This window comes from Mercenaria mercenaria, unplaced genomic scaffold (assembly GCF_021730395.1).
Source record: "Mercenaria mercenaria strain notata unplaced genomic scaffold, MADL_Memer_1 contig_2096, whole genome shotgun sequence".
Classification (NCBI taxonomy): Eukaryota; Metazoa; Mollusca; class Bivalvia; order Venerida; family Veneridae; genus Mercenaria; species Mercenaria mercenaria.
In genome coordinates this window covers 1472-25546 of record NW_026460132.1, presented here as the reverse complement: position 1 = coordinate 25546, position 24075 = coordinate 1472, and the positions used below count along the sequence as shown (strand labels likewise).

General features: G+C 36.2%; 1 protein-coding gene across 1 annotated transcript in view; it reads left to right on the top strand.

The window, feature by feature from the left end:
* Window positions 1-23872, top strand: part of LOC128552163 (uncharacterized) — a gene marked incomplete at its 3' end in the record, with an annotated part of 28653 nt that extends 4781 nt beyond the window's left edge. The window contains exons 3-19 of the mRNA XM_053533184.1: window positions 177-343; window positions 889-1186; window positions 4152-4225; window positions 7231-7284; window positions 7680-7794; window positions 8217-8392; window positions 8873-9097; window positions 10170-10378; window positions 13317-13457; window positions 14836-14979; window positions 15503-15728; window positions 16212-16413; window positions 17057-17248; window positions 17527-17588; window positions 18050-18131; window positions 21680-21870; window positions 23656-23872. Of these exons, the coding sequence (XP_053389159.1) occupies window positions 177-343; window positions 889-1186; window positions 4152-4225; window positions 7231-7284; window positions 7680-7794; window positions 8217-8392; window positions 8873-9097; window positions 10170-10378; window positions 13317-13457; window positions 14836-14979; window positions 15503-15728; window positions 16212-16413; window positions 17057-17248; window positions 17527-17588; window positions 18050-18131; window positions 21680-21870; window positions 23656-23872 (2775 nt within the window). The remainder of the gene's footprint in view (window positions 1-176; window positions 344-888; window positions 1187-4151; window positions 4226-7230; window positions 7285-7679; window positions 7795-8216; window positions 8393-8872; window positions 9098-10169; window positions 10379-13316; window positions 13458-14835; window positions 14980-15502; window positions 15729-16211; window positions 16414-17056; window positions 17249-17526; window positions 17589-18049; window positions 18132-21679; window positions 21871-23655) is intronic.
* Between the last annotated feature and the right edge of the window lie 203 nt (window positions 23873-24075).

Genomic DNA, 24075 nt, shown 5'->3' with positions numbered 1-24075 from the left:
TTTGTTTCCAGTATTTTTATCTACATAATTTATACACCTTAAATTAATAATGAAAGAAATTTTATAACTGTTTATGTTTCCTTTCTTTTTAGTCACAGCCAGCTATCTTCGACTCTGTTGTGTAAAAGTAAAACAAAGTTATCTATTAAAAAGTGACATGCACTTTGTATTTACAGGTTTATTGGCATGCAATGTTAATGCCGTTAAAGTTACGCCAACCCCACCAGATCCTAAAAATGCTGTGACTGTCAATGACGAGAAACCAGGAACACCTACAACACTTAATGTAGGAAGTACAAACATCATAGTAGAGGTCACTTCTGAAGATGGGTCTAGCAAACAAGTAGGTTTACCCAAAAGAGCTCTAATAGATTTTTTTTAGAACTTTGTAGTTAGTCCTGGCTGAAATTTCTTGCAAGCAGTCATCAGCTTTTATACTGTAGAATTAACACTCAGTCTGGTTTTCCAACAGCTTTTCCTGTATCAGCTATGGTATGGTGTGTAGGTAGCTAACAGAGTTCCTTGGTGTAATACCAGTATTGCAAACTGAACTGCTACAGTTAAAAAAGGATATGGTGATCAAAGTAGTGCCTGAATTGGTCAACATCACCTTAATTAAGATGTGCTCTGCTAGGGAGTCAAAGTTGATTGACTGTTTGCAGCTGTTTCCCTTCACCTTGCCATGTTTGCTTATCCACGGCAGTATATTACACTGTTCTGTTGACAATAATTTATTATTATTGTTGCTGTTTAGGACTTAAATAAAATGTCTAGTCTAGTGCTTAATGTATTGACTTCTGATAGATATTATATGAAATATGCTGAACTAAACAGAGAATTTATATTATGAACCAATATAAATGTCATTATTACACATTTTCATTGTAGAAATACTGCATCTGTGTTACACGCAAGCAACTACCTCGTCATGTTAAAATTGTAGATCCTGCTGTTGCTTTGCAATACGAAGATCCTATTTCTCTGAGCACTTTATATCGACCAATCACCATCAGGAACAGTGATCCGAGACACACATTCTCTGCACCAATCATTGATGAGTTTACAAAGACATCCAAGTTTGATCCAATCAATGATACTGCTCTTGAATCTGATTGGAGGATTGAAGATTTTGAACTAGACAAAAAGATGAGTGCAACAACTGCATGTGTACCTCTAACTTATGGTGGTAAGTGTTTTATAACGGCTTTTTAAGTGTTTCAACATTTTGTTACATCAGCTGCTAGGGAGCTAGTATACCTGTTTCACAGATAATCAAGGATGAAATGTAAACATACATAAGAAATTTAGAATTATCAGCTGGTGTATGTGGTATACAAGAATAGTATTGTCTTTATTTGTGTATCTTTGTCTTAGAGGATGTTTCAGCATGTTATGCACCATGCTTTGTTAAAAGTAATTATTTGTAGTTATGAAGGATAAGGCGGTAAGTTATTACTTTTATACCAGTCCTGGTGTCCATTGACTGCCAACGGTACATGATGAATTGTATACCGGTGTATCTAATTATTCTTTTAAAATGTATCAGTTTTGAAAAAAATAATTTTAATAATAAAAGGTGTTTAAGCAAGGAACATACTGCACATAATATATTTTTAGCTCACCTGTCACAAAGTGACAAGGTGAGCTTTTGTGATCGTGCGGTGTCCGTCGTGCGTCCGTCCGTCCGTAAACTTTTGCTTGTGACCACTCTAGAGGTCACATTTTTCATGGGATCTTTATGAAAGTTGGTCAGAATGTTCATCTTGATGATATCTAGGTCAAGTTCGAAACTGGGTCACGTGCCTTCAAAAACTAGGTCAGTAGGTCTAAAAATAGAAAAACCTTGTGACCTCTCTAGAGGCCATATATTTCACAAGATCTTCATGAAAATTGGTCAGAATGTTCACCTTGATGATATCTAGGTCAAGTTCGAAACTGGGTCACGTGCCATCAAAAACTAGGTCAGTAGGTCTAAAAATAGAAAAACCTTGTGACCTCGCTAGAGGCCATATATTTCACAAGATCTTCATGAAAATTGGTCAGAACGTTCACCTTGATGATATCTAGGTCAGATTCATAACTGGGTCACATGCCATCAAAAACTAGGTCAGTAGGTCAAATAATAGAAAAACCTTGTGACCTCTCTAAAGGCCACATTTTTCGTGGGATCTTTATGAAAGTTGGTCAGAATGTTCACCTTAATGATATCTAGGTCAAGTTCGAAACTGGGTCACGTGCCATCAAAAACTAGGTCAGTAGGTCTAAAAATAGAAAAACCTTGTGACCTCTCTAGAGGCCATATATTTCACAAGATCTTCATGAAAATTGGTCAGAACGTTCACCTTGATGATATCTAGGTCAAGTTCGAAACTGGGTCACGTGCCTTCAAAAACTAGGTCAGTAGGTCAAATAATAGAAAAACCTTGTGACCTCTCTAGAGGCCATATTTTTCATGGGATCTGTATGAAAGTTGGTCTGAATGTTCATCTTGATGATATCTAGGTCATGTTCGAAACTGGGTCACGTGCGGTCAAAAACTAGGTCAGTAGGTCTAAAAATAGAAAAACCTTGTGACCTCTCTAGAGGCCATATATTACATGAGATCTTCATGAAAATTGGTCAGAATGTTCACCTTGATGATATCTAGGTCAATTTCGAAAGTGGGTCACGTGCCCGCAAAAACTAGGTCAGTAGGTCAAATAATAGAAAAACCTTGTGACCTCTCTAGAGGCCATATTTTTCATGGGATCTGTATGAAAGTTGGTCTGAATGTTCATCTTGATGATATGAAGGTCAAGTTCGAAAGTGGGTCACGTGCCGTCAAAAACAAGGTCAGTAGGTCAAATAATAGAAAAACCTTGTGACCTCTCTAAAGGCCATATTTTTCATGGGATCTGTATGAAAGTTGGTCTGAATGTTCATCTTCATGATATCTAGGTCAAGTTCGAAACAGGGTCATGTGCGGTCAAAAACTAGGTCAGTAGGTCTAAAAATAGAAAAACCTTGTGACCTCTCTAGAGGCCATACTTGTGAATGGATCTCCATAAACATTGGTCAGAATGTTCATCTTGATGATATCTAGGTCAAGTTCGAAAGTGGGTCACATGCCATCAAAAAGTAGATCAGTAGGTCAAATAATGAAAAAACGTTGTGACCTCTCTAGAGGCCATATTTTTCATGGGATCTGTATGAAAGTTGGTCTGAATGTTTATCTTGATGATATATAGGTCAAGTTTGAAACTGGGTCAACTGCGATCAAAAACTAGGTCATTAGGTCTTGAAATAGAAAAACCTTGTGACCTCTCTAGAGGCCATACCCTTGAATGGATCTTCATGAAAATTGGTCAGAATGTTTACCTTGATGATATCTAGGTCAAGTTTGAAACTGGGTCACTGCCTTAAAAAACTAGGTCAGTAGGTCAAATAATAAAAAAACCTTGTGACCTCTCTAGAGGCCATACTTTTCATGGGATCTGTATGAAAGTTGTTCTGAATGTTCATCTTGATGATATCTAGGTCAGGTTTGAAACTGGGTCAACAGCGGTCAAAAACTAGGTCAGTAGGTCTAAAATTAGAAAAATCTTTGGACCTCTCTAGAGGCCATATTTTTCAATGGATCTTCATGAAAATTGATCTGAATGTTCACCTTGATGATATCTAGGTCAGTTTCGAAATTGGGTCACGTGCGGTCTTAGTGAGAATGTTCACCTTGATATCTAGGTAAAGTTGAAAACAGGGTCACGTACCTTTGGAAACTAGGTCAATAGGACAAATAATAGAAAAACCTTGTGACCTCTCTAGAGACCATATTTTTCAATGGATCTTCATGAAAATTGGTCAGAATTTTTATCTTGATAATATCTAGGTCAAGTTCAAAACTGGGTCACATGAGCTCAAAAACTAGGTCACTATGTCAAATAATAGAAAAAACGACGTCATACTCAAAACTGGGTCATGTGGGAAGAGGTGAGCGATTCAGGACCATCATGGTCCTCTTGTTTCACTTTGTGTAGTATAAATTAAACTGTAAGTTGACATATAACTTTTGATGCATACTTGAAAATATTTCAAAAAATCTTTTACTTGATTTTTAGGCAACCTCTTATATACTGGATTGATATATATGTATATATTTTTTTTTTGAAATGCAGGTACATCAGAGAGTTGCAAGTTTTCTGATCTTGGAGCACAGATTGCCAAATGTAATGTTACACCAAAAGTTGAAGTAAGTTCTTTATTGTTTTTATGTTAATTCTGTGTTGTTTATTACGATACACTGCAAGGTTGATACTTTTTAGCTCGACTATTCGAAGAATAGGGGAGCTATCCTACTCGCCCCGGCGTGAACGTTAGCGTGAGCGTCACACAAATGTTAAAGTTTGCGTACCACCCCAAATATTTTCAAAGTCCATTGAGATATTGCTTTGATATTTTGCATACTTGTTTACCATCATGACCCCAGTCTGTAAAAAGGAGGAGGCAACTCTATCAAGCATTTTGACTGAATTATGGCCCCTTTTCGACTTAGAATATGCTTATTGTAATGTTAAAGTTTTACTCATAGCTTATATTATACTATCAAGCACTGAGAACAGTCGAGCGCGCTGTCAGCTAACAGCTCTTGTTTTATCATGTTTATGTCGCGATTTTTAGCTCACCTGTCACAAAGTGACAAGGTGAGCTTTTGTGATCACGCGGCGTCCGTCGTCCGTCCGTGCATGCGTGCGTCCGTAAACTTTTGCTTGTGACCACTCTAGAGGTCACATTTTTCATGGGATCTTTATGAAAGTTGGTCAGAATGTTCATCTTGATGATATCTAGGTCAAGTTCGAAACTGGGTCACGTGCCATCAAAAACTAGGTCAGTAGGTCTAAATATAGAAAAACCTTGTGACCTCTCTAGAGGCCATATATTTCACAAGATCTTCATGAAAATTGGTCAGAATGTTCACCTTGATGATATCTAGGTCAAGTTCGAAACTGGGTCATGTGCCATCAAAAACTAGGTCAGTAGGTCTAAAAATAGAAAAACCTTGTGACCTCTCTAGAGGCCATATATTTCACAAGATCTTCATGAAAATTGGTCAGAACGTTCATCTTGATGATGTCTAGGTCAAGTTCGAAACTGGGTCACGTGCCGTCAAAAACTAGGTCATTAGGTCAAATAATAGAAAAACCTTGTGACCTCTCTAAAGGCCATATTTTTCATGGGATCTGTATGAAAGTTGGTCTGAATGTTCATCTTGATGATATCTAGGTCAAGTTCGAAACTGGGTCACTTGCGGTCAAAAACTAGGTCAGTAGGTCTAAAAATAGAAAAACCTTGTGACCTCTCTAGAGGCCATATATTTCATGTGATCTTCATGAAAATTAGTCAGAATGTTCACCTTGATGATATCTTGGTCAAGTTCGAAAGTGGGTCACGTGCCTTCAAAAACTAGGTCAGTAGGTCAAATAATAGAAAAACCTTGTGACCTCTCTAGAGGCAATATTTTTCATGGGATCTGTATGAAAGTTGGTCTGAATGTTCATCTTGATGATATCTAGGTCAAGTTCGAAAGTGGGTCACATGCCATCAAAAACTAGGTCAGTAGGTCTTGAAATAGAAAAACCTTGTGACCTCTCTAAAGGCCATGTTTTTCAAGGGATCTGTATGAAAGTTGGTCTGAATGTTCATCTTAATGATATCTAGGTCAAGTTCGAAACAGGGTCATGTGCGGTCAAAAACTAGGTCAGTAGGTCTAAAAATAGAAAAACCTTGTGGCCTCTCTAGAGGCCATACTTGTGAATGGGTCTCCATAAAAATTGGTCAGAATGTTCATCTTGATGATATCTAGACCAAGTTCGAAAGTGGGTCACGTGCCGTCTAAAAGTAGGTCAGAAGGTCAAATAATGAAAAAACGTTGTGACCTCTCTAGAGGCCATATTTTTCATGGGATCTGTATGAAAGTTGGTCTGAATGTTTATCTTGATGATATATAGGTCAAGTTTGGAACTGGGTCAACTGCGTTCAAAAACTAGGTCAGTAGGTCTTGAAATAGAAAAACCTTGTGACCTCTCTAGAGGCCATACCCTTGAATGGATCTTCATGAAAATTGGTCAGAATGTTCAACTTGATGATATCTAGGTCAAGTTTGAAACTGGGTCACGTGCCTTAAAAAACTAGGTCAGTAGGTCAAATAATAAAAAAACCTTGTGACCTCTCTAGAGGCCATACTTTTCATGGGATCTGTATGAAAGTTGGTCTGAATATTCATCTTGATGATATCTAGGTCAGTTTCGAAACTGGGTCATGTGCGGTCAAAAACTAGGCCAGTAGATATAAAAGTAGAAAAACCTTGTGACCTCTCTAGAGGCCATATTTTTCATGAGATCTTCATGAAAATTAGTGAGAATGTTCACCTTGATGATATCTAGATAAAATTCAAATAAGGGTCACGTACCTTCGAAAACTAGGTCAATAGGTCAAATAATAGAAAAACCTTGTGACCTCTCTAGAGACCATATTTTTCAATGGATCTTAATGAAAATTGGTCAGAATTTTTATCCCGATAATATCTAGGTCAAGTTCAGAACTGGGTCACATGAGCTCAAAAACTAGGTCACTATGTCAAATAATAGAAAAAACGACGTCATACTCAAAACTGGGTCATGTGGGAAGAGGTGAGCGATTCAGGACCATCATGGTCCTCTTGTATAGAATTAGACATAATTATTGCCATGACAAGAAATAGCGATTCGGAGTAAGAAATACTTATGAATATAATGCAGCTAATCATCCACAAGTGTTTTAAACACGTTTGTCACTTTGAATATTAACATAATCAAAAATATCACAAATGTTATCTGTTCTACAGTAAATACAGTGTCAGCATGTCAATATGCTTAAAGTTCAAGTTTTCTTTGAAAAATGATGTAACTTTTGCTTGTCACAGTTAGTGGTTCTAGACTTCAATCTCTGCCAAAATGTGTCACAAGTCTTTAATCTTGATAAAAGCCTGTTAACAAAGACATTTATTGTTGGATAATTTATGGACATATTACTATGAAATTGAAGACTATTGCAATTTAAGAACACAAAACTGTTATTAGTCAATTTTAGCTGAGCTTAGAATCAACCAATCAGATGATGGAATTGTGAGACAGGTCTCCAAACTAACTTTTATTGCACACAGTTTATGGAGTGTTTCTTTGCTGTCTAATATTTTTGTACATTTAAAACATTTTTCAGGATCCCAAAGACAGGTTTAAGGATATCAATGCACCAGTAAATCATAAAGTTGAGGTGAGATTTTAAAAAAAAATTCAAGATTTTTTCTTGAGGTGAGATTTTAATTTTTCTTCTTAATTATAGTTTTATTACATTCTTCTGTATCATTTCAGTGTAGTTACTAGATACAATGTAATGCTAGTTGTATCTTGCCTGGGAAGAACCAGCGAAAATGCAATGTCGCCAAGAAAATGTTAATCCTAAATTCCGACAAAGTGATTCTATTAAGAGTATGATGGTAATCAATACATTTTATTTTTCAGTATTTTTAACCATTTCTTTATAACAGCCACATTCAATGATAATTTAAGAAGAGAAAAAGACAAGTCCTGATCAGGAAAAACATAATTAGGAAAGACTTTGTTCTTCAATTTACCTGTATTTTACTGTCTTTACTGTGTGTGTTTTAGCAACGTAAATGGGAGAAGAGTTTACAGCAGGTGTTTGGAGAGACCAGTGCAGACAAGCTGGTCACCACTGCCAAAGATGAACTGAAGAGCTATTTTTCTGCACTGCCTAAACCTAGTAAGATATTTCATCCTTAATCAGCCAAGGCTCAATACATGATGTAGAAACAAAAAACTGAATTTCAGAATCACTTTTAAAATGCAGGCAAATGGGAGTTTTGAGCCAACTATTGTTGTTAGCAGTCAACATAAAAAGCTATAATTATGTTAAAAATTCTCAGAATATTTTTTTAGCTATATAAACATCTGTAAACATGCCTGAAAAGTTAGGTAGTAGGAGGTTTGAACTACAAGTCCGTGGAGTTCTCTGTGAGTCTGCAAGGGCAGTATTTCCTGATTGCTCAAAAATTTCATCTGTTATGGATAACCCTTCTGTAGAAACTTAAATTTTGACTACTTGAAAGCTTGTACCTGTAATATTACTAAAATAAGTAATATTATAGGTTTTAAACATTATAAATAACATGTTTTTGATTTTAGGTAGTTCGAGGCAGTGGCCAGATGGAGAGTCTCCAATGGACTACCTACAGCAAGCTATTTATTGTTATGCCACTGCCGTAAAAGTTAAACCCAAAGATGCCAACCTTCATTTACAGTTAGGAATTCTGTTAGAGGAGAAATATTATATAGAAGACATATTTGGATTGAAAAAGGAGGTGGGTATAACAAAAGAGTGAGTGCCTGAGATGGTACTTTTCTATTTTGTATATTAAAATAAGTAGGTAGTAAAATGATGATTGGATGTCTTTCACAGTCTTACTAAATTCAAGCATTTTAAGTGTTTTAGTTGCAAGGGACACTGGAAAATACCAAAATTTTGAGTTGACTTTAGGCAAACATTGCCAATTTAGCCATATCATTTGACTGTAAACCCTTAGATCTTGAGCTTAGTCCTTGATCAGTTCACCTTGTGCTATCTTTCATGAAGTGATTAATGACTGAATCTATAGTCATTCAACACAATTTGGAGTCATGATTGAAATTGTCAAAAGCAATGGTAAGAAACTGAGCAAAAATGTTAGATCACATTTATACTTACTGGTATATACCATTCTGCTTAATTTGGCATTATATGCACCCCAAAGGGAATTGCATTTTTTCTGAATACAGAGAAAGGGGTGACATTTATTTTGCAGAGTCATGATGACCTTCCGTCCCTAAACCTGCAAGCAGCCGAGAGCTCCAAGGATGATGAATGTAATGCCATCTGTAAAATACATGGGGTAGAGCCCACAGCACCGCTACCCCTACAACTGAAAGCTATAGACATGGAGTATCACAGCTTGATAAGTTCTGGCCAGTCATCAAAGGCAGATCATGTTATGGAACTGTATCAGTGGAAATCAAAACAGGCATCACAGGTAAAAAGTCACTTTTGTGTCTTTGAAAGACAAGATGACTGTAATGTTATTTAATACCTTCTTCAGATTTTTTATGCCCCCGGCATCTACTGATGCGGGAGGCATATAGTGATTGTCCTGTCCGTCCTTCCGTTCGTCCGTCCATACGAGGTAAACCAAATGGGACCATTTCATCTAGCATCAATACCCCTTACTAGAATGACTTGATACTAATGCAGATGTAACCTGTGACCATTCCTCATCTTCAGACATCACCTGACCTCAGTTTGACCTTGACCTCATTTTGGACTTAGGTTGCTTTGTATCGACAAGGATGCCACCGGGGGCATCAAGCGTTTATTGAACGCAGCTTCTTGTTGTTCTCACTAATTCCTTTCTATTCAGTACACATTAATGAACTTATTATTGTTTTTATCTTGTCTTGCTGAAACCTGAAAGTAAAAACAGTTTTTCAGTGATTGATTTAGAGGTAAGATTTAGACAAAATAGTTCATGAGAAGCTGATATCTACTGATAAAATACAGTGTTTTGCTGTAGGCTTTAAGTACGCAAATACAATTCAATCAAGTTACAAGATATTAAATACTTAAATTGAAAATAGTGATTTAACGTCCCAGAAGACTACAGACATCAGTTCAATGCCACAGGTTATGAAAACAACAACAGCTTTTTTTACCACTTAGTTTAATTACGGCTGACATAGTTACTACCTGTACACAATCATAGCAGTGCTTTTATTATATAGCTGATATTAATTTTTTCTTCACTGACCAAGTAGATATTGCATTTTGACTTTAAAAAAATGTTATACAGTAGTTTAGTGTGTGCATAGTCTGATCATCTCTAAGAACTACTTAGTGCTACAGTAAAAACACTTATTGAAGGGCTTGCTGGTCAGTTGTTAGAACTATTGCTGGAGGTCAACCAAGTTTAGACCTAAACCCAGCAAATATTATAACTGAATTATACACTGATTTATTGCACAGACTATGAATCATGATTTATTGAAGGGGTCATGTAGTAATTATTAGACTCCTTTTGACTTGATTGGTTAATTTCATTTCTGATGTAGGAAGGTGCAGCAGCACAGAAAGCTACTGATGAGGAGTCGCCCCTGGGTCAGGCATATCTTAAGTACATGGATGCTTTAGCATGTGATGAGGCAAAAGCTTTGTTCAACTTCCATGTAGGACGTATGTTGGTAGTGCAGGGTAACTATGACGATGCTGTCAAACGGTTGGAAACAAGTCTCAACTGGAATGCCAATCATCAACTCTCTAGGTTTATTTTATTAACATTTTTAGCTCACCATGGTGAGCTTTTGTGACCGCTCAATGTCCGTCGTGTGTCGTCCGTCCGTCAACATTTTCTAAAAAAATCTTCTTGAAAACCACTGGGCAGAATTACACCAAACTTCACGGAAATGATCCTTGGGTGGCCCCCTTTCAAAATTTTTCAAAGAATTGAATTCCATGCAGAACTCTGGTTGCCATGGCAACAGAAAGGAAAAACTTTAAAAATCTTCTTGTGCAAAACCGCACGGCGTAGAGCCTTGATATTTGCCATGTGACATCATCTAATGGTCCTCTATGAAGATTGTTCAAATTGTGCCCCTGGGGTTAAAAGAGGCCCCGCCCCAAGGGTCCCAAGTTTGACATAGACTTATATAGGAAAAAACTTTAAAAATCTTCTTGTCTGAAAACACAAGACCTAGGCCTTTTGGTATGTAGCATTGCCTTTTGGTTCTCTAACAAGATTATTCAAATTATGCCCCTGGGGTGAAAAGAGCCCTGGGGGTCACTTGTTATATGAGTTATATATGAAAAAATACTTCAAAAATTATCAGATCATATTTCCTGTTTAATTATAATTACCTGATGACCCCAAGTAATTAGGGGTCACCTGACTGTGACCTTGACCTACTGATCTACTTTCTTGTACAGTTTTGCACACCGATCTTAAAAACGACTTTCAGTGACCATGAATGTGACCTACTGACCTACTTTCTTAATATTTTAGCATCAGTTTGACATTTGAAACATGTAGCTCACATTACTTAGGTGAGCGATCCAGGGTCATCATGACCCTCTTGTTTAATCTTGATTACTGTGAAATCATTTAATTTTGTGGACCAAAAATGTCATGGTTTAGGCAAAAACAAGCATATAAATTTGTGCATTAAATTCCGAGGATTCAGTACCCGAAGTGTTCTATGAAAATTAGTCCACAACAAAAATAAATGATTTCACAGAATTTATTTGAACATCATTTGGGCTGTACTTGCTGTACGTGATTAGAGATTTAAGAACAGCTTGGTAGGTTTGAATTTTTATCTTTCTTTATGTGAACACCCATGGCGGGCGGGCGGGCGGCGTCCAAAAGCATGTCCGCTCTCTAAGTCAAACAGTTTTCATCCGATCTTCATCAAATAAACTTGCAATGTTTGTGTGCATAATATCTCAGCCAAGTTCGATAACCACTCAAATCGCCCCAGGCACTCTTGGATATAATGGCCTTTGAATTACTCGGGGAAAACTGCGAATTTAGCCTTGTCCGCCCTGAAACAGTTTTCATCCGATCTTCACCAAACTTGGTGACAAGGTTTTGGCATAATATCTCGGCCAAGTTTGATAACTACCCAAATCCCCCTAGGCACTCTCACATTATGGCCCTTGAATTACTCGAAATATGCAAAATTAGCCTTGTCCATTCAAACAGTTTTGATCTGATTGTCAATTTCATCCCACATGGAACCTCATGATCTGATTGTCAATTTCATCCCACATGGAACCTCACAAATACCTTGATTCCTTCTTACTCTTGGTTTGGGTTAACAAGGCATACAACATCAACATTATTACCTTTATGATACTTAACTGAATATTTAGACGGGCGTATTTTGGGACAGTCTGGCATTCTTGTTTAATTTATGAGTGTTTCAGAGGACTTGTTTATTATATGCCCGAAGGGACATATTATGTTATACCCCCGGTGTCCATCTATCCGTCCGTCCGTTAGCAATTTCGTGTCCACTCTGTAACTCTTGAACCCCTTGAAGAATTTCAAAGAAACTTGACAGAAATGTTCACCACACAGAGACGACGTGCAGAGCGCATGTTTTGGATGTCTCACTTCAAGGTCAAGGTCACACTTGGGGGTCAAAGGTCATATCAGTTTGTTTCGTGTCCGCTCTGTAACTCTTGAACTGCTTGAAGGATTTCAAAGAATCTTGGCACAAATGTTCACCACACTGAAACGACGTGCAGAGCGCATGTTTCGGATGACTCGCTTCAAGGTCAGGGTCACACTTAGGGGTCAAAGGTCATATATGACTTTGCTTTGTATATATTGTTCTGCATTGCAGTGCTCTTGTTTTTATTCGGCAGATCCCTTTTTTGTTCACTTACAATAGAATTTTTTGAATTACTTCTCTTTTATGTCACTATAAATAGCTTATTTTCAAACTTTTTTATTATTGGCCATAGGGAAAAACCGAGACCACTTTTCTGTGGTACAACATGGATGTTACCTAAAAATTTTAGGTGTATTTTGACATACCTGTACCTGGTAAGGATTTTTTTGAGGACTTAGAATTTTTTTGGAATTTCTTCCCTTTCTTGTTCCTGTCCTTTGGGCTTCAACAGTCAAGTTTTTTAAATTTTGCACCTATCCTCTGATGTAACCCTTTGGGTGTATATTGCCCCGCTTGGCGGCGCTCTTGTTAATTTTGTCTTTGCTGCCCTTTTCTGCATCAGGCACAGGGGTTTAATTATAAAGGTTTGGGGGACAGGGATTTCCCCAAGCTTTTGTGTTCTAAAGCCATAGCTTCTTTCCCTGCAGCAAATTAAGTTATTAATGGGAGGACCCCAAGACCCTGCTCTCCTTCGCAATTTCCACCTTCTACTTCAATAATGAAACTCCTGCAGGCAGTTAAAATTTTTGTACTGGTAGAACTATGGATATTGCTATAGTAGGGAGTGGATAATGGGGCTGGGAGTTTGATCCCTAGATGAGGCATATGTTCTCTGTGATGTTTTCCTCCACCTCTGATTCGTGTGGAGATGTCCGCTGTTAATTGTGGAGAACATGTAAGTACTTCTACAGAATTCAGAAACATTGGTTATGTTAACTGCCAGCTATTATGTAACTGAAATACTGTTGAAAAATGGAGTTAAATTCAAAAACAATTGAACAGATGATATTTTGAACTATATTTCAGGTTTTATTTAGGTCTTGCTCTTGCCTTGAAGAAAGATGGACCAGGTGCTAGAGTGAAAGAGAGTGTCCTTTACCTCCTTGAGGCATTTGAAACATTAATGACAGAGAGAACAAAACAGTCAATGAGCCATGAGCCCGAAAGGTACTTTTACTTCTTTTTATTTAAGAACTTCAGTCTCCTAATATGTCAGAAGAGGAAATACATTGCCACAATTTCAGATGTTATTTTTCCAAATTGACCAATGTGTTGATAATAAAATCTGTAAAAAGATCCTTTGGAAGCATAGAATGCAACCAAGAAGAAAAATACAGACTCGGTTTGATTGAGTCTGTTCATGAGAGGTAATGAAATGTGCAACACCTCTCATGCCACCTAGCACTGGCTTAAGCGGAACTCTATTACACATATAAATTCGCCTCATCATAGCAACAACATCTGTACAACAAAAGTTTCCATCTTCCAGTGTGATTATACAGAGGTAGCCCTTTATATTTCATGGCCAAATTAATGTCAGCAAGATGAATTTTGTGAAACTTTTTATCAGAAACATGTCAATCATCATTTGAAATAATGACCGTTACTAATAACTGTCTAAGGTGGGTCACTGAACAAAGAATGTTGATCACTATGTCATATCTAAGAAAGAAGTGTATTGTTCTGTTGACCAGAATTCATAATGTATTATTATATTAACATTTCCCTCATCATATTTTAATTATTGATTTCTTTTTTTACTGCGCTACATCATTAATTACACATTTAATTACTAAAAAAAGAAACACATTTGTTCTACAGGCATTAAGTCATAATGGAAAAATAGTCTTCCATTTGTAATAAGTATTTTCATCAAAGGTGGTTTTAGTAACAGAATTTTTTTTGTTGTTAACACAAGTTTAAGGTAGTTCTGCACGTTCGGATAGAAATTTTTTCTACAATGTAGAATTTGTTTAAAACCTTGATTTTTCAAAACTTCAGAATATATTTAGAAAATTTGGTAAATAAAAAAGAAAGGTCATGTGCTTGATTTTTTGCTATTTGATTTGAAAAATTTGGACCTCGCACAATTTTTCATAATGGGAGTTTATGGGTAAATCACAATTTTCATAAAATTTTCAGGAATAGAAATTTTTCTACAATGTAGATTTTAATGAAACTTCTCACAGTCGTAAATAAACATATGATCTATAATGTGGTAAAATAAAATGTATAGGTCCCTGTGCCTTTTTTTTTTTTTTAGATATTTCACTTGATTAAAGTGAACAGCACATTTAAAGCTAATTTCAAGTGTCAGATGTTTTGATATCATATTTTATCTTTAGGAATATAGTGCCAGTATATATTACTCATGAGTTGCATTGGATTCATAATATGATTTTTATTTCCGTACGCCAAATCCAGGCTTTATTCTACGTTTTCCGGATAAATAACATTTCGCCATCATTTCCGGTTTATCAGACGTGCAGAACTACCTTAAATTTTATGTGCATTAATTATGAAATATATTAGCATTACATTACAGTTATGTTGTGCCAATTTTGCGAGCAGAAAATTTGATGCAGCCCACAAATGTGCATCTGATGCGAGGTTTTATTCAACTAGGACGATTACTGAAACAGAATGCAGATATTAAAGAGGCTATGTCACCGGAGGATATATTTCACAAGTATGTTCTTATCAATAGGTGCAATATGCTTGATTTTTCCTAAAGCAAATAGTCCAGTGCTTTTTTAACAGAGTTTCAATTTCATAAACTTTAAGGTAGCCAGTTAATCTAAGCCGCAGCCATGGAATCTATACCACTACTGATTTGTTTTCCATAAGTAACTCACAACGTTTTTTTTCCAGAATCAGTGATTGTAAATGACTGACATATTGCCTGTTAAATTGGCTCAGATCAGGGAATCAAACTCTCAATTTCTCATTTCATAGGCTCCATTGAGCTAAATTGGTGGTCTCTCAATCCTATGCACCAGTGAAAAAGATGACTCATTTGATTAGTTATGTATTAATTTCTGGTCATGCTAAGTATTCAATTGTGTGTGTCTTGGCTGGTATAACTACAGATTGTTGGCTCCAAGCATTGCATCTGTTAGGGATCTTTACCCTGCAACCTCACAAGGTAACTTTAAAATTATTTCAAAGTTGAACTGAATCAAGTATAAACCAAATTTAAAATTGTTTTTCAGTGCAGCATTACTGGCAACACAGATGTTGCCGTTTATTTCTCGAGGGGACATGTACAGACAACTTGAATGGGTCATTCTTGATGCACATGCAAATCTCCTAGAGATCTTGTCAGCCAACCAAGCAGCCAATGCTAAGCTGATTGTTCAGAGATGTGAGAGATTGTCAGCACTCATTACACATTCTATCATACCACAGAACGATCAGTTACTGTCATTGCAAGAAAAGGTAGGATACAACAGACATCTGAACAAGTAATTTTGGGATCTCAGTGACCAACTGGTTGAATTGTTCTAGTTATTTGAAGAAATTCTTTGGTTGTAAATGAACTTATCTTGGTATGCTCATCTACCCTTGAAAAGACTTCCTTACACATAATTTGTGTACACTATATCCAATATGGAAATCTGACTTTTCTCCAGTTAGCAACAGAAGTGAAGATCCTATTGCAGTTTGCTGCCATTACTAAATGTATGGGTATATACCTTTCTAAGGCAGCATGGATTTAATTAACTAAGTCTTGTTATTGATATGAAAAATTTAGCAAAGATTACTAAAGTACTATTTTTTTTGCCATTTTTCTGATTTTGTTTTTTTTTTTTTTTTTTGCTAGAACCTATCTGGTGTCATTCAGTGTGTTTATAACAATAATTAGAGTGCTGATGCTGAAAACTGAAATTAAAATGTCTAAATTTGATTTTTTTTTAACAGACCTGCCAACAGTTGATACAGATCACACCATGTTCTAGTCATGCTGTTTACCTTCTTGGTGCCTCGCAGTTTGCTCACTATGAGAATACACCCCCAGGTGATGAGGCGACCAAACTTTTGGCAGATGTGAAATCATCATTTCAAACTTCTATCAGCCTAGAGGGCAAAACAGCAGCTGGAGATGTTCCAGAAACAATTAAAAGTAAGACTTGATCTGGTCAATACTCTGATAATAGACTGATTGTCTTTCCAAGGCACTTTTCATCACATAGATAAAGGACACAGCCAGATATATGTTAGTTCTCTAATCATCAGAACCATTAATTTCTTATTCCTACATATTGTCTACAGGATGCTTCCATATAAATACAAATTCTACATATTATCTAAAAACACTTATGTGTAATCATTAATTCTATGGTCTCAAGACACTTGTATTTCTTAATCCTAGATATTGTTTAAACGGCACTTGCATATAAATATCAATTTTATGATCTTGAGAAACTTTGATTTCTTTTTGCAACATAATGTCTAAATAAAGAATGTGTAAATATAAAATAAGTACATTGATTGCAGCACTGTGTATGGTAAAACTGGTTAAGTCTGACATTGCAAACAAAACAGCTGTTTCAGAAGTGTGCTATATGTCATTTAACCCGTATCATGCTGGACACAATTGAGTCTGCCTTTGCGACCAGTGTAGATCATGATCTGCACTGTTTGCCGTTCAGTTAGTATCTTTTTGGTAAGCACCCCTTTTATCAGTTAATGGTACTGTTCAAATTGAAAGATGGATAAGTTCATTATAGAAGGGTTAATGTTTCTTAATGTTGTCCTCTTCATAGATCAGCAATGGTGGCAAGAGAAGGTTCGTCTGGAGGAAGAGAAAAAGAAAGCTGAGGAAGCCAAGAAAGCTCCTGCTAAGGCACCAGCTGGTAAGGCTGGAGCTCCTGCTGCAAGAGGAGGGGCTGCTGCAGCCAGGGGTGCTCCGGCTGCCCGGGGTAGGGGAGCAACCACACCTGCCCCTGCAGCTAGAGGTTAGTGTTTGCTCTGGACCATATGAAAAATGTAACAGTTAATTAAAGCCACAAAATAAAGCAGATGTTACTATGCACCATTAATTTATTACAATGTAATGTTTATTCTATGTGTGATTGGAAACCCTTGTTGCTAACTTTGAATATTAGTTATTGATAATCTGCTTCTCAAATATGTTTTAATAGAAATATTGATAGTCTTTATCTTTAATATAAATTCTGTTGTTGTGACTGACAAAAAGAAGCATTATAGTTCGAATATTTTGTACAAACTTCAGGAGGAGCTGCAGCAGCACGAGGTGCGAAGGCAGCACCAGCAGCAAGAGGTGCACCTGCTAAGGTAGCAATTTTGTTACATTCTATAACAGACAATTTTAAAATATACAGTGTAACACCTCTTGCTCGAACATTTCTTTATTCCTTTATGTTTGGATCACTCAAAACCTTGGATAGCTTGAGAATTTTGCTCATCCCTTTTGACCTCGAGCGAGGAATTGCCTTTTACAGTAATTTATATTCCAAGCTGTTGCGAAGATTTTGTTCTAGAAATGGATAAAGATTTTTTTTTCAGATTTGTTTAAGCTGGAATGTAATTAAAACTTTAGTGATCATGTCACAATGGAACCCATTTCCTTAGCAGACAAGACCTTTTGTCATCGTTTGTAATGGAGTCTGGTACTGTCAGTTTATACACAGAACCACAACAAATATTCAGTGAATTCACTCACAATAAATTGACATAAAAAAGAAAGCATATTGTATTTCTGTTATACAGAATTGTTCTTTTATAACTTATTGCAGGCTCCAGCAGCAAGAGGGGCACCAGCAGCCAGAGGAGCAGCAGCTGCAAAGCCGGGAGCCAAAGCACCTGCACCAGCTGAAGGTATGACAAGAATTTTATATACCTGATATTTGGCTTTACTATGATAGATATTTTCTTTTATACTTTTGCTCCAATTATGCCTTACTTAGGTATTTTACAGACAGCAACCTAGGGGACTCCGTGGCTTAGTGGTTAAGGAGGTAGTTTACCTTTATATTTGTATGTGCGCATGTCCAACCGGAAGCTAACGTGACGATTTACGACAACGTTTACGACAAACTAAATGTGTTTGTATATTCATTCTTCTGAAAACAAATCATAGACCTGTCTTCGATCTGACACTTTATGGTTTAATAATGCAGAAATAATGAATAAATTGCCGCAGAAATGCTTCAAAACAATGTTGCCTTAAAATGACGTCATGACGTTACGTGTCAGTTACCGCGCAAAATTAATAGCTTTTATCTTGAAAGAAGGTAATTCTGTGCATTTTCTTTATTCAAACTATTTTCAAGTAACCATTATTTGCTGAAAAAATTTTTATGAATCTTTTGCTCTGAATAATAATCAATATTTTGCTTCTTTTATGTAGTTATATTGAAATGTTATGCGGATTGTAAGAAAATGGATGATGGTAACCAATGTTATTGGAATATAGTTGGGTGAGAGGTTACTTGTTACGGCCATTTTCAAATAAAAAATCTAGCAGTTTGATTTGTAATACCTATTTTACAGGTTCCGTTGATAATTTGTTACTTATATACTAAAACTAAGATCTAAAATTGTTCAAATTTCAGTAGAAAATTGTGGTTTCTTGAATTGAATTGATGTTACCATGGAAACGAAGCCCGTGACCTATGTATCTAAATGTAAAATTCAAAAGCGTTGACACTAGTCTATTTAAGAAACACAGCTTCGGCTTTTTATTTTCATTTCAACAATATCCATGAGAATAAAAGTAGCATGCTGAACGATTTTTCCATGAAAAATGCCAGACGAGGGGTACTGCTGTAAGTATTCTAAGCTTAGAAATTTGTTTGAATAAATGCAGATAACACGAAAATATAACTTACGTTAGAAATAATATGTTTTAAAGCTACATCAGCTAGAAAGATAATCTTATTCAATATTATTTTATAAGAAATTACGACAAAAAGCAAGATATAAGCCATTTTAAACATCTCTGTTGCCATGGTTACTTTAAACTTTAAGAAAAATAGGGTACCATGTATAGTGCTTGGTATTTTGCTAATAATATTACCGAAATATTCCATGTTGGTCATTAACAGAATGGCACTGAAGCCGTCGAAAACCCCTATTTTTAGCTCACATGTCACAAAGTGACAGTGTGAGCTTTTGTGATCGCGCAGCGTCCGTCCGTGCGTAAACTTTTGCTTGTGACCTCTCTGGAGGTCACATTTTTCATGGGATCTTTATGAAAGTTGGTCAGAATGTTCATCTTGATGATATCTAGGTCAAGTTCGAAACTGGGTCACATGCAGTCAAAAACTAGGTCAGTAGGTCTAAAAATAGAAAAACCTTGTGACCTCTCTAGAGGCCATATTTTTCAAAAGATCTTCATGAAAGTTGGTCAGAATGTTCATCTTGATGATATCTAGATCAAGTTCGAAACTGGGTCACGTGCCTTCAAAAACTAGGTCAGTAGGTCAAATAATAGAAAAACCTTGTGACCTCTCTAGAGGCTATATTTTTCATGGGATCTGTATGAAAGTTGGTCTGAATGTTCATCTTGATGATATCTAGGTCAAGTTCGAAAGTGGGTCAGCTGCGGTCAAAAACTAGGTCATTAGGTCTAAAAATAGAAAAACCTTGTGACCTCTCTAGAGGTCATACTTTTGAATGGATCTTCATGAAAATTGGTCAGAATGTTCACCTTGGTGATATCTAGGTCAAGTTTGAAACTGGGTCACGTGCCTTCAATAACTAGGTCAGTAGGTCAAATAATAAAAAAACCTTGTGACCTCTCTAGAAGCCATATTTTTCATGGGAACTATATGAAGGTTGGTCTGAATGTTCATCTTGATGATATCTAGGCCAAGTTCGAAACTGGGTCAACTGTGGTTAAAAACTAGGTCAGTAGGTCTAAAAATAGAAAAACCTTGTGACCTCTCTAGAGGCCATATTTTTCACAAGGTCTTCATGAAAATTGGTCAGAATGTTCACGTTGATGATATCTAGTTTAAATTTGAAACTGGGTCATGTGCCATCAATAACTAGGTCAGTAGGTCAAATAATAGAAAAACCTTGTGACCTCTCTAGAGGCCATATTTTTCATGGGATCTGCATGAAAGTTGGTCTGAATGTTCATCTTGATGATATCTAGAATAATTTCGAAACTGGGTCAGCTGCGATCAAAAACTAGGTCATTAGGTCTAAAAATAGAAAAAGCTTGTGACCTCTCTAGAGGCCATACTTTTGAATGGATCTTCATGAAAATTGGTCAGAATGTTCACGTTGATGATATCTAGTTTAAGTTTGAAACTGGGTCATGTGCCGTCAATAACTAGGTCAGTAGGTCAAATAATGAAAAAGCCTTGAGACCTCTCTAGAGGCCATATTTTTCATGGGATCTGTATGAAAGTTGGTCTGAATGTTCATCTTGATGATATCTAGGTCAGGTTCAAAACTGGGTCACATGAGCTCAAAAACTAGGTCACTATGTCAAATAATAGAAAAAAAATGACGTCATACTCAGTTCAAAACTGGGTCATGTTGGGACAGGTGAGCGATTCAGGACCATCATGGTCCTCTTGTTATACATAGTTGTTTAAAAATGAGAGAAAATGTGTTACCATGGAAACACGAGCCCCGCGACATATACATTTTAAGCTTATATTAGAAAGCTAACTTGCATACTAGTAAAATTATAGATTATGCTGACTTCTACGGATATCAATGAAACTAAAATACACTGAAAAGTGTTAAATATTCGTATTTTCCTTCTTCTTTCAATATGAAATACCTTTGGAGGGTCATGTTCTTCAAACCTGGATAAAAAATGAACTTGAAGGGACAGAGACAAACGAAACTGAGATTTTAGCAGTTAAAACTTCATATTACACGAAATACAAAAAGATGCTGCGGTTCAACTAATTTGAATTTACCCTTGTAACAAGGTAACCTACCTCCTTAAAGTGGCTAACATTGAATCACTTGCCCCTCACTGCTGTGGCTTTGAAAGTTCGCTTGGGGTTTAGAATTCAGAGGGGCCGCTGGGTTCTTCCTCCACTTCAAGAGCTGGAAGGTCACTTTATGACCTATAATTGTGTCAGTGTGATGTTAAACTGTGAAAACAAAAGTGATTAGACTTTCAGTTTTCTTTGTTTTGTAACAATGAGAATATCTTGAACTTGACCAATACATTGTAGGTCAGTCATACAAGTATTGAAACTACAGTCAGAGGCACTAGTTTTGAGTTCAGATCTGGTTGCATGTGTTTTTCCACCATTTTACATTAACATCAAGATAATATGGTATATATTGTGTTTGTTACTAATGATTATTATGACAATGGTAATAATTTTTACAGTGTTAAATAAACAGATTGTAGACATGACCTGTATGATTTTGTTGATAAACTATTGCAGCCCCTAAACAAGAAACCCTACCTCCAGCACCTGTAGAGGAAACCACGAAACCAGCAGCACCAACTGGCCCAGCCCCCATCAACAGGAAGTCGTACCATCCACGGCTGGGACTGGCTAGAGCGCATAAAGCTGCCAGTGAAATTCCAGATGCCCAGAAATACTACAATGAGGTCATCACTATGTCCCCTGAGGTAATATTAGAAACAGATTCATCCTTTGATTTTGTTTTAGTTATTTACAAACACATAATGGTAATTTAGTTTGTAAATAGAGCCTTAATGGAAAACCCATGTGGCTGTGTTTATGTGACCCAAGTTAAAGTGTTATGATAATTTTATGAAGACATTCTTATTTTGCAATGGAAATGCAATCAACACTTAGTGTGTTTCCAGACTCTTATTGCATCGAGGCTAGAAGTTTGCACTATGTCCACAAGTCCATCTTTCAGTCCATCCCATTTTAGACTAGGTAAGATTTGTCATGCAGTGAAAATTTCAAGCTAAAACTTTTCTGCAGTTTCACTCTAATTTTGGAATGCTTCAGACATAACGAAAATTATTCTTCTTCATCTTGACTCGCATTATATATGGCACGGTCCTTAATTCTTACACAGCATTTCATGAATTATGCCCCATTTTAAGGTGAAAGTTTTAATGCATGGGTTTGTCTCAAAGCTAAAGTTGTAGATGCAGCAAAATTTATTTTCTTTACAATTTTTAGCTCATCTAATTTTTTGAGTTATTGTCATCACTTGATCGGCGTCTGTGTTGGCATTGCCTTGTTAAGTTTTATGTTTAGGTCAGCTTTTCTCTGTCAAAGCTATTGCTTAAAAACTTGCAACACTTGTTCAGCATCAATATCTGACTCTGTACAGCAAGAAACATAACTCCATCCTGCTTTTTGCAAGAATTATGGCCCCTTTTGGACTTAGAAAATCAGATTTCTTGGTTAAGTATTGCGTTTAGGTCAGCTTTTCTCCTAAACTATAAAAGCTATTGCTTTAAAACTTGCAACACTTGTAACATCAAAAACTGACTCTGTACAGCAAGAAACATAACTCCATCATGCTTTTTGCAAGAATTATGGACCCTTTTGGAAAATATCCGATTTCTAGGTTAAGTTTTGCGTTTAGGTCAACTTTTCTCCTTAACAGTCAAAGCTATTGTTTAAAAACTTGGAGCAGATATTTGCCATTAAAAGCTGACTTTGTACAGAAAGTACAATAACTCTACATTGCTTTTGCAAGAATTATGGCCCCTTTTGGACTTAGAAAATCATGGGAAGGACAATATTTCTAATATACAGAGACAAAAAAATCAGATGAGCATCTGCACCCGCAAGGCGGTGCTCTTGTTTTTAGGTGCAACCAAACCCTTCATTTTCTCCTAACACAATATAGCATCAAAACAGTCGACATTGCCCCACCATAGAGCTCTTATTTATGTTTAAGCTCAATCCAATTTGTTACGTTCTCTCTTTTTAATGGTATAACACTTCTAAATAGGTAATCAGGCAGTCGACTATTGGCAGAAAGAAAAAATCCTCAGTTATTTGCCAGTTAATCAGAGATTCTCATGTTTTATGTAAGCCAATTCCTGTTCTTATTTCATTGTGGACCTGTACTTGATATTTTGGTAGCATTTCCAAGGAATTGTTTTGCATTAATAGAAATGTAAACAAACTTGATTACACATGTGTCCATACCCACATTTTAGCTGTCAGTTTGGGAGATGTTCCATAGTGTTCAACGGATAGACACAAAACTTCCTAATTTTGTATAGATTATATAGTAAATTTGTGTACTACTGTCCTACATATAAATACTCTTAAACTGTACAAAAATTTAGATGTCGCGTCTCTGTAAATAGTCTAACTTCTAGTTCATTGATATATCTGAAATTGACATAATTAGGAAAATGATAATTGGCGTTTGTCATGATATAATTGATATTTATAAAAATGACTTTATTTGACAGGTTCATGATGCTTACATTGAACTAGCTGACATGTTGGTAAAAACAGATCCATTAGCTGCAGTAGATGTGTACTGTAAATTCCCCGTCTCAGACAAACCATCATTTGATGACGCCTATATATTTGGTGACATTGTGAGACTACTGATAAAGGCAGAGAAGTTTGATGATCCAAGGCTAGGGCCTAATATGATTACATATGGAAAAATACTTGGTTTAGGTAAAATTGTATTTTATCTTTCGTTCTTGGCAATGTTAATTGTATGGTAAGATGTAAGATGTTTACACTGTATGCTATATCTGTTCATGATTGCTGTAATGTTGAATACACTACAGATAAATCATTCACAGAGTTGCAATGAATATGTTAAGACTCAAAATTTCAAGCAGATTGCAAAAATATACATATGTTAACACCTGTGA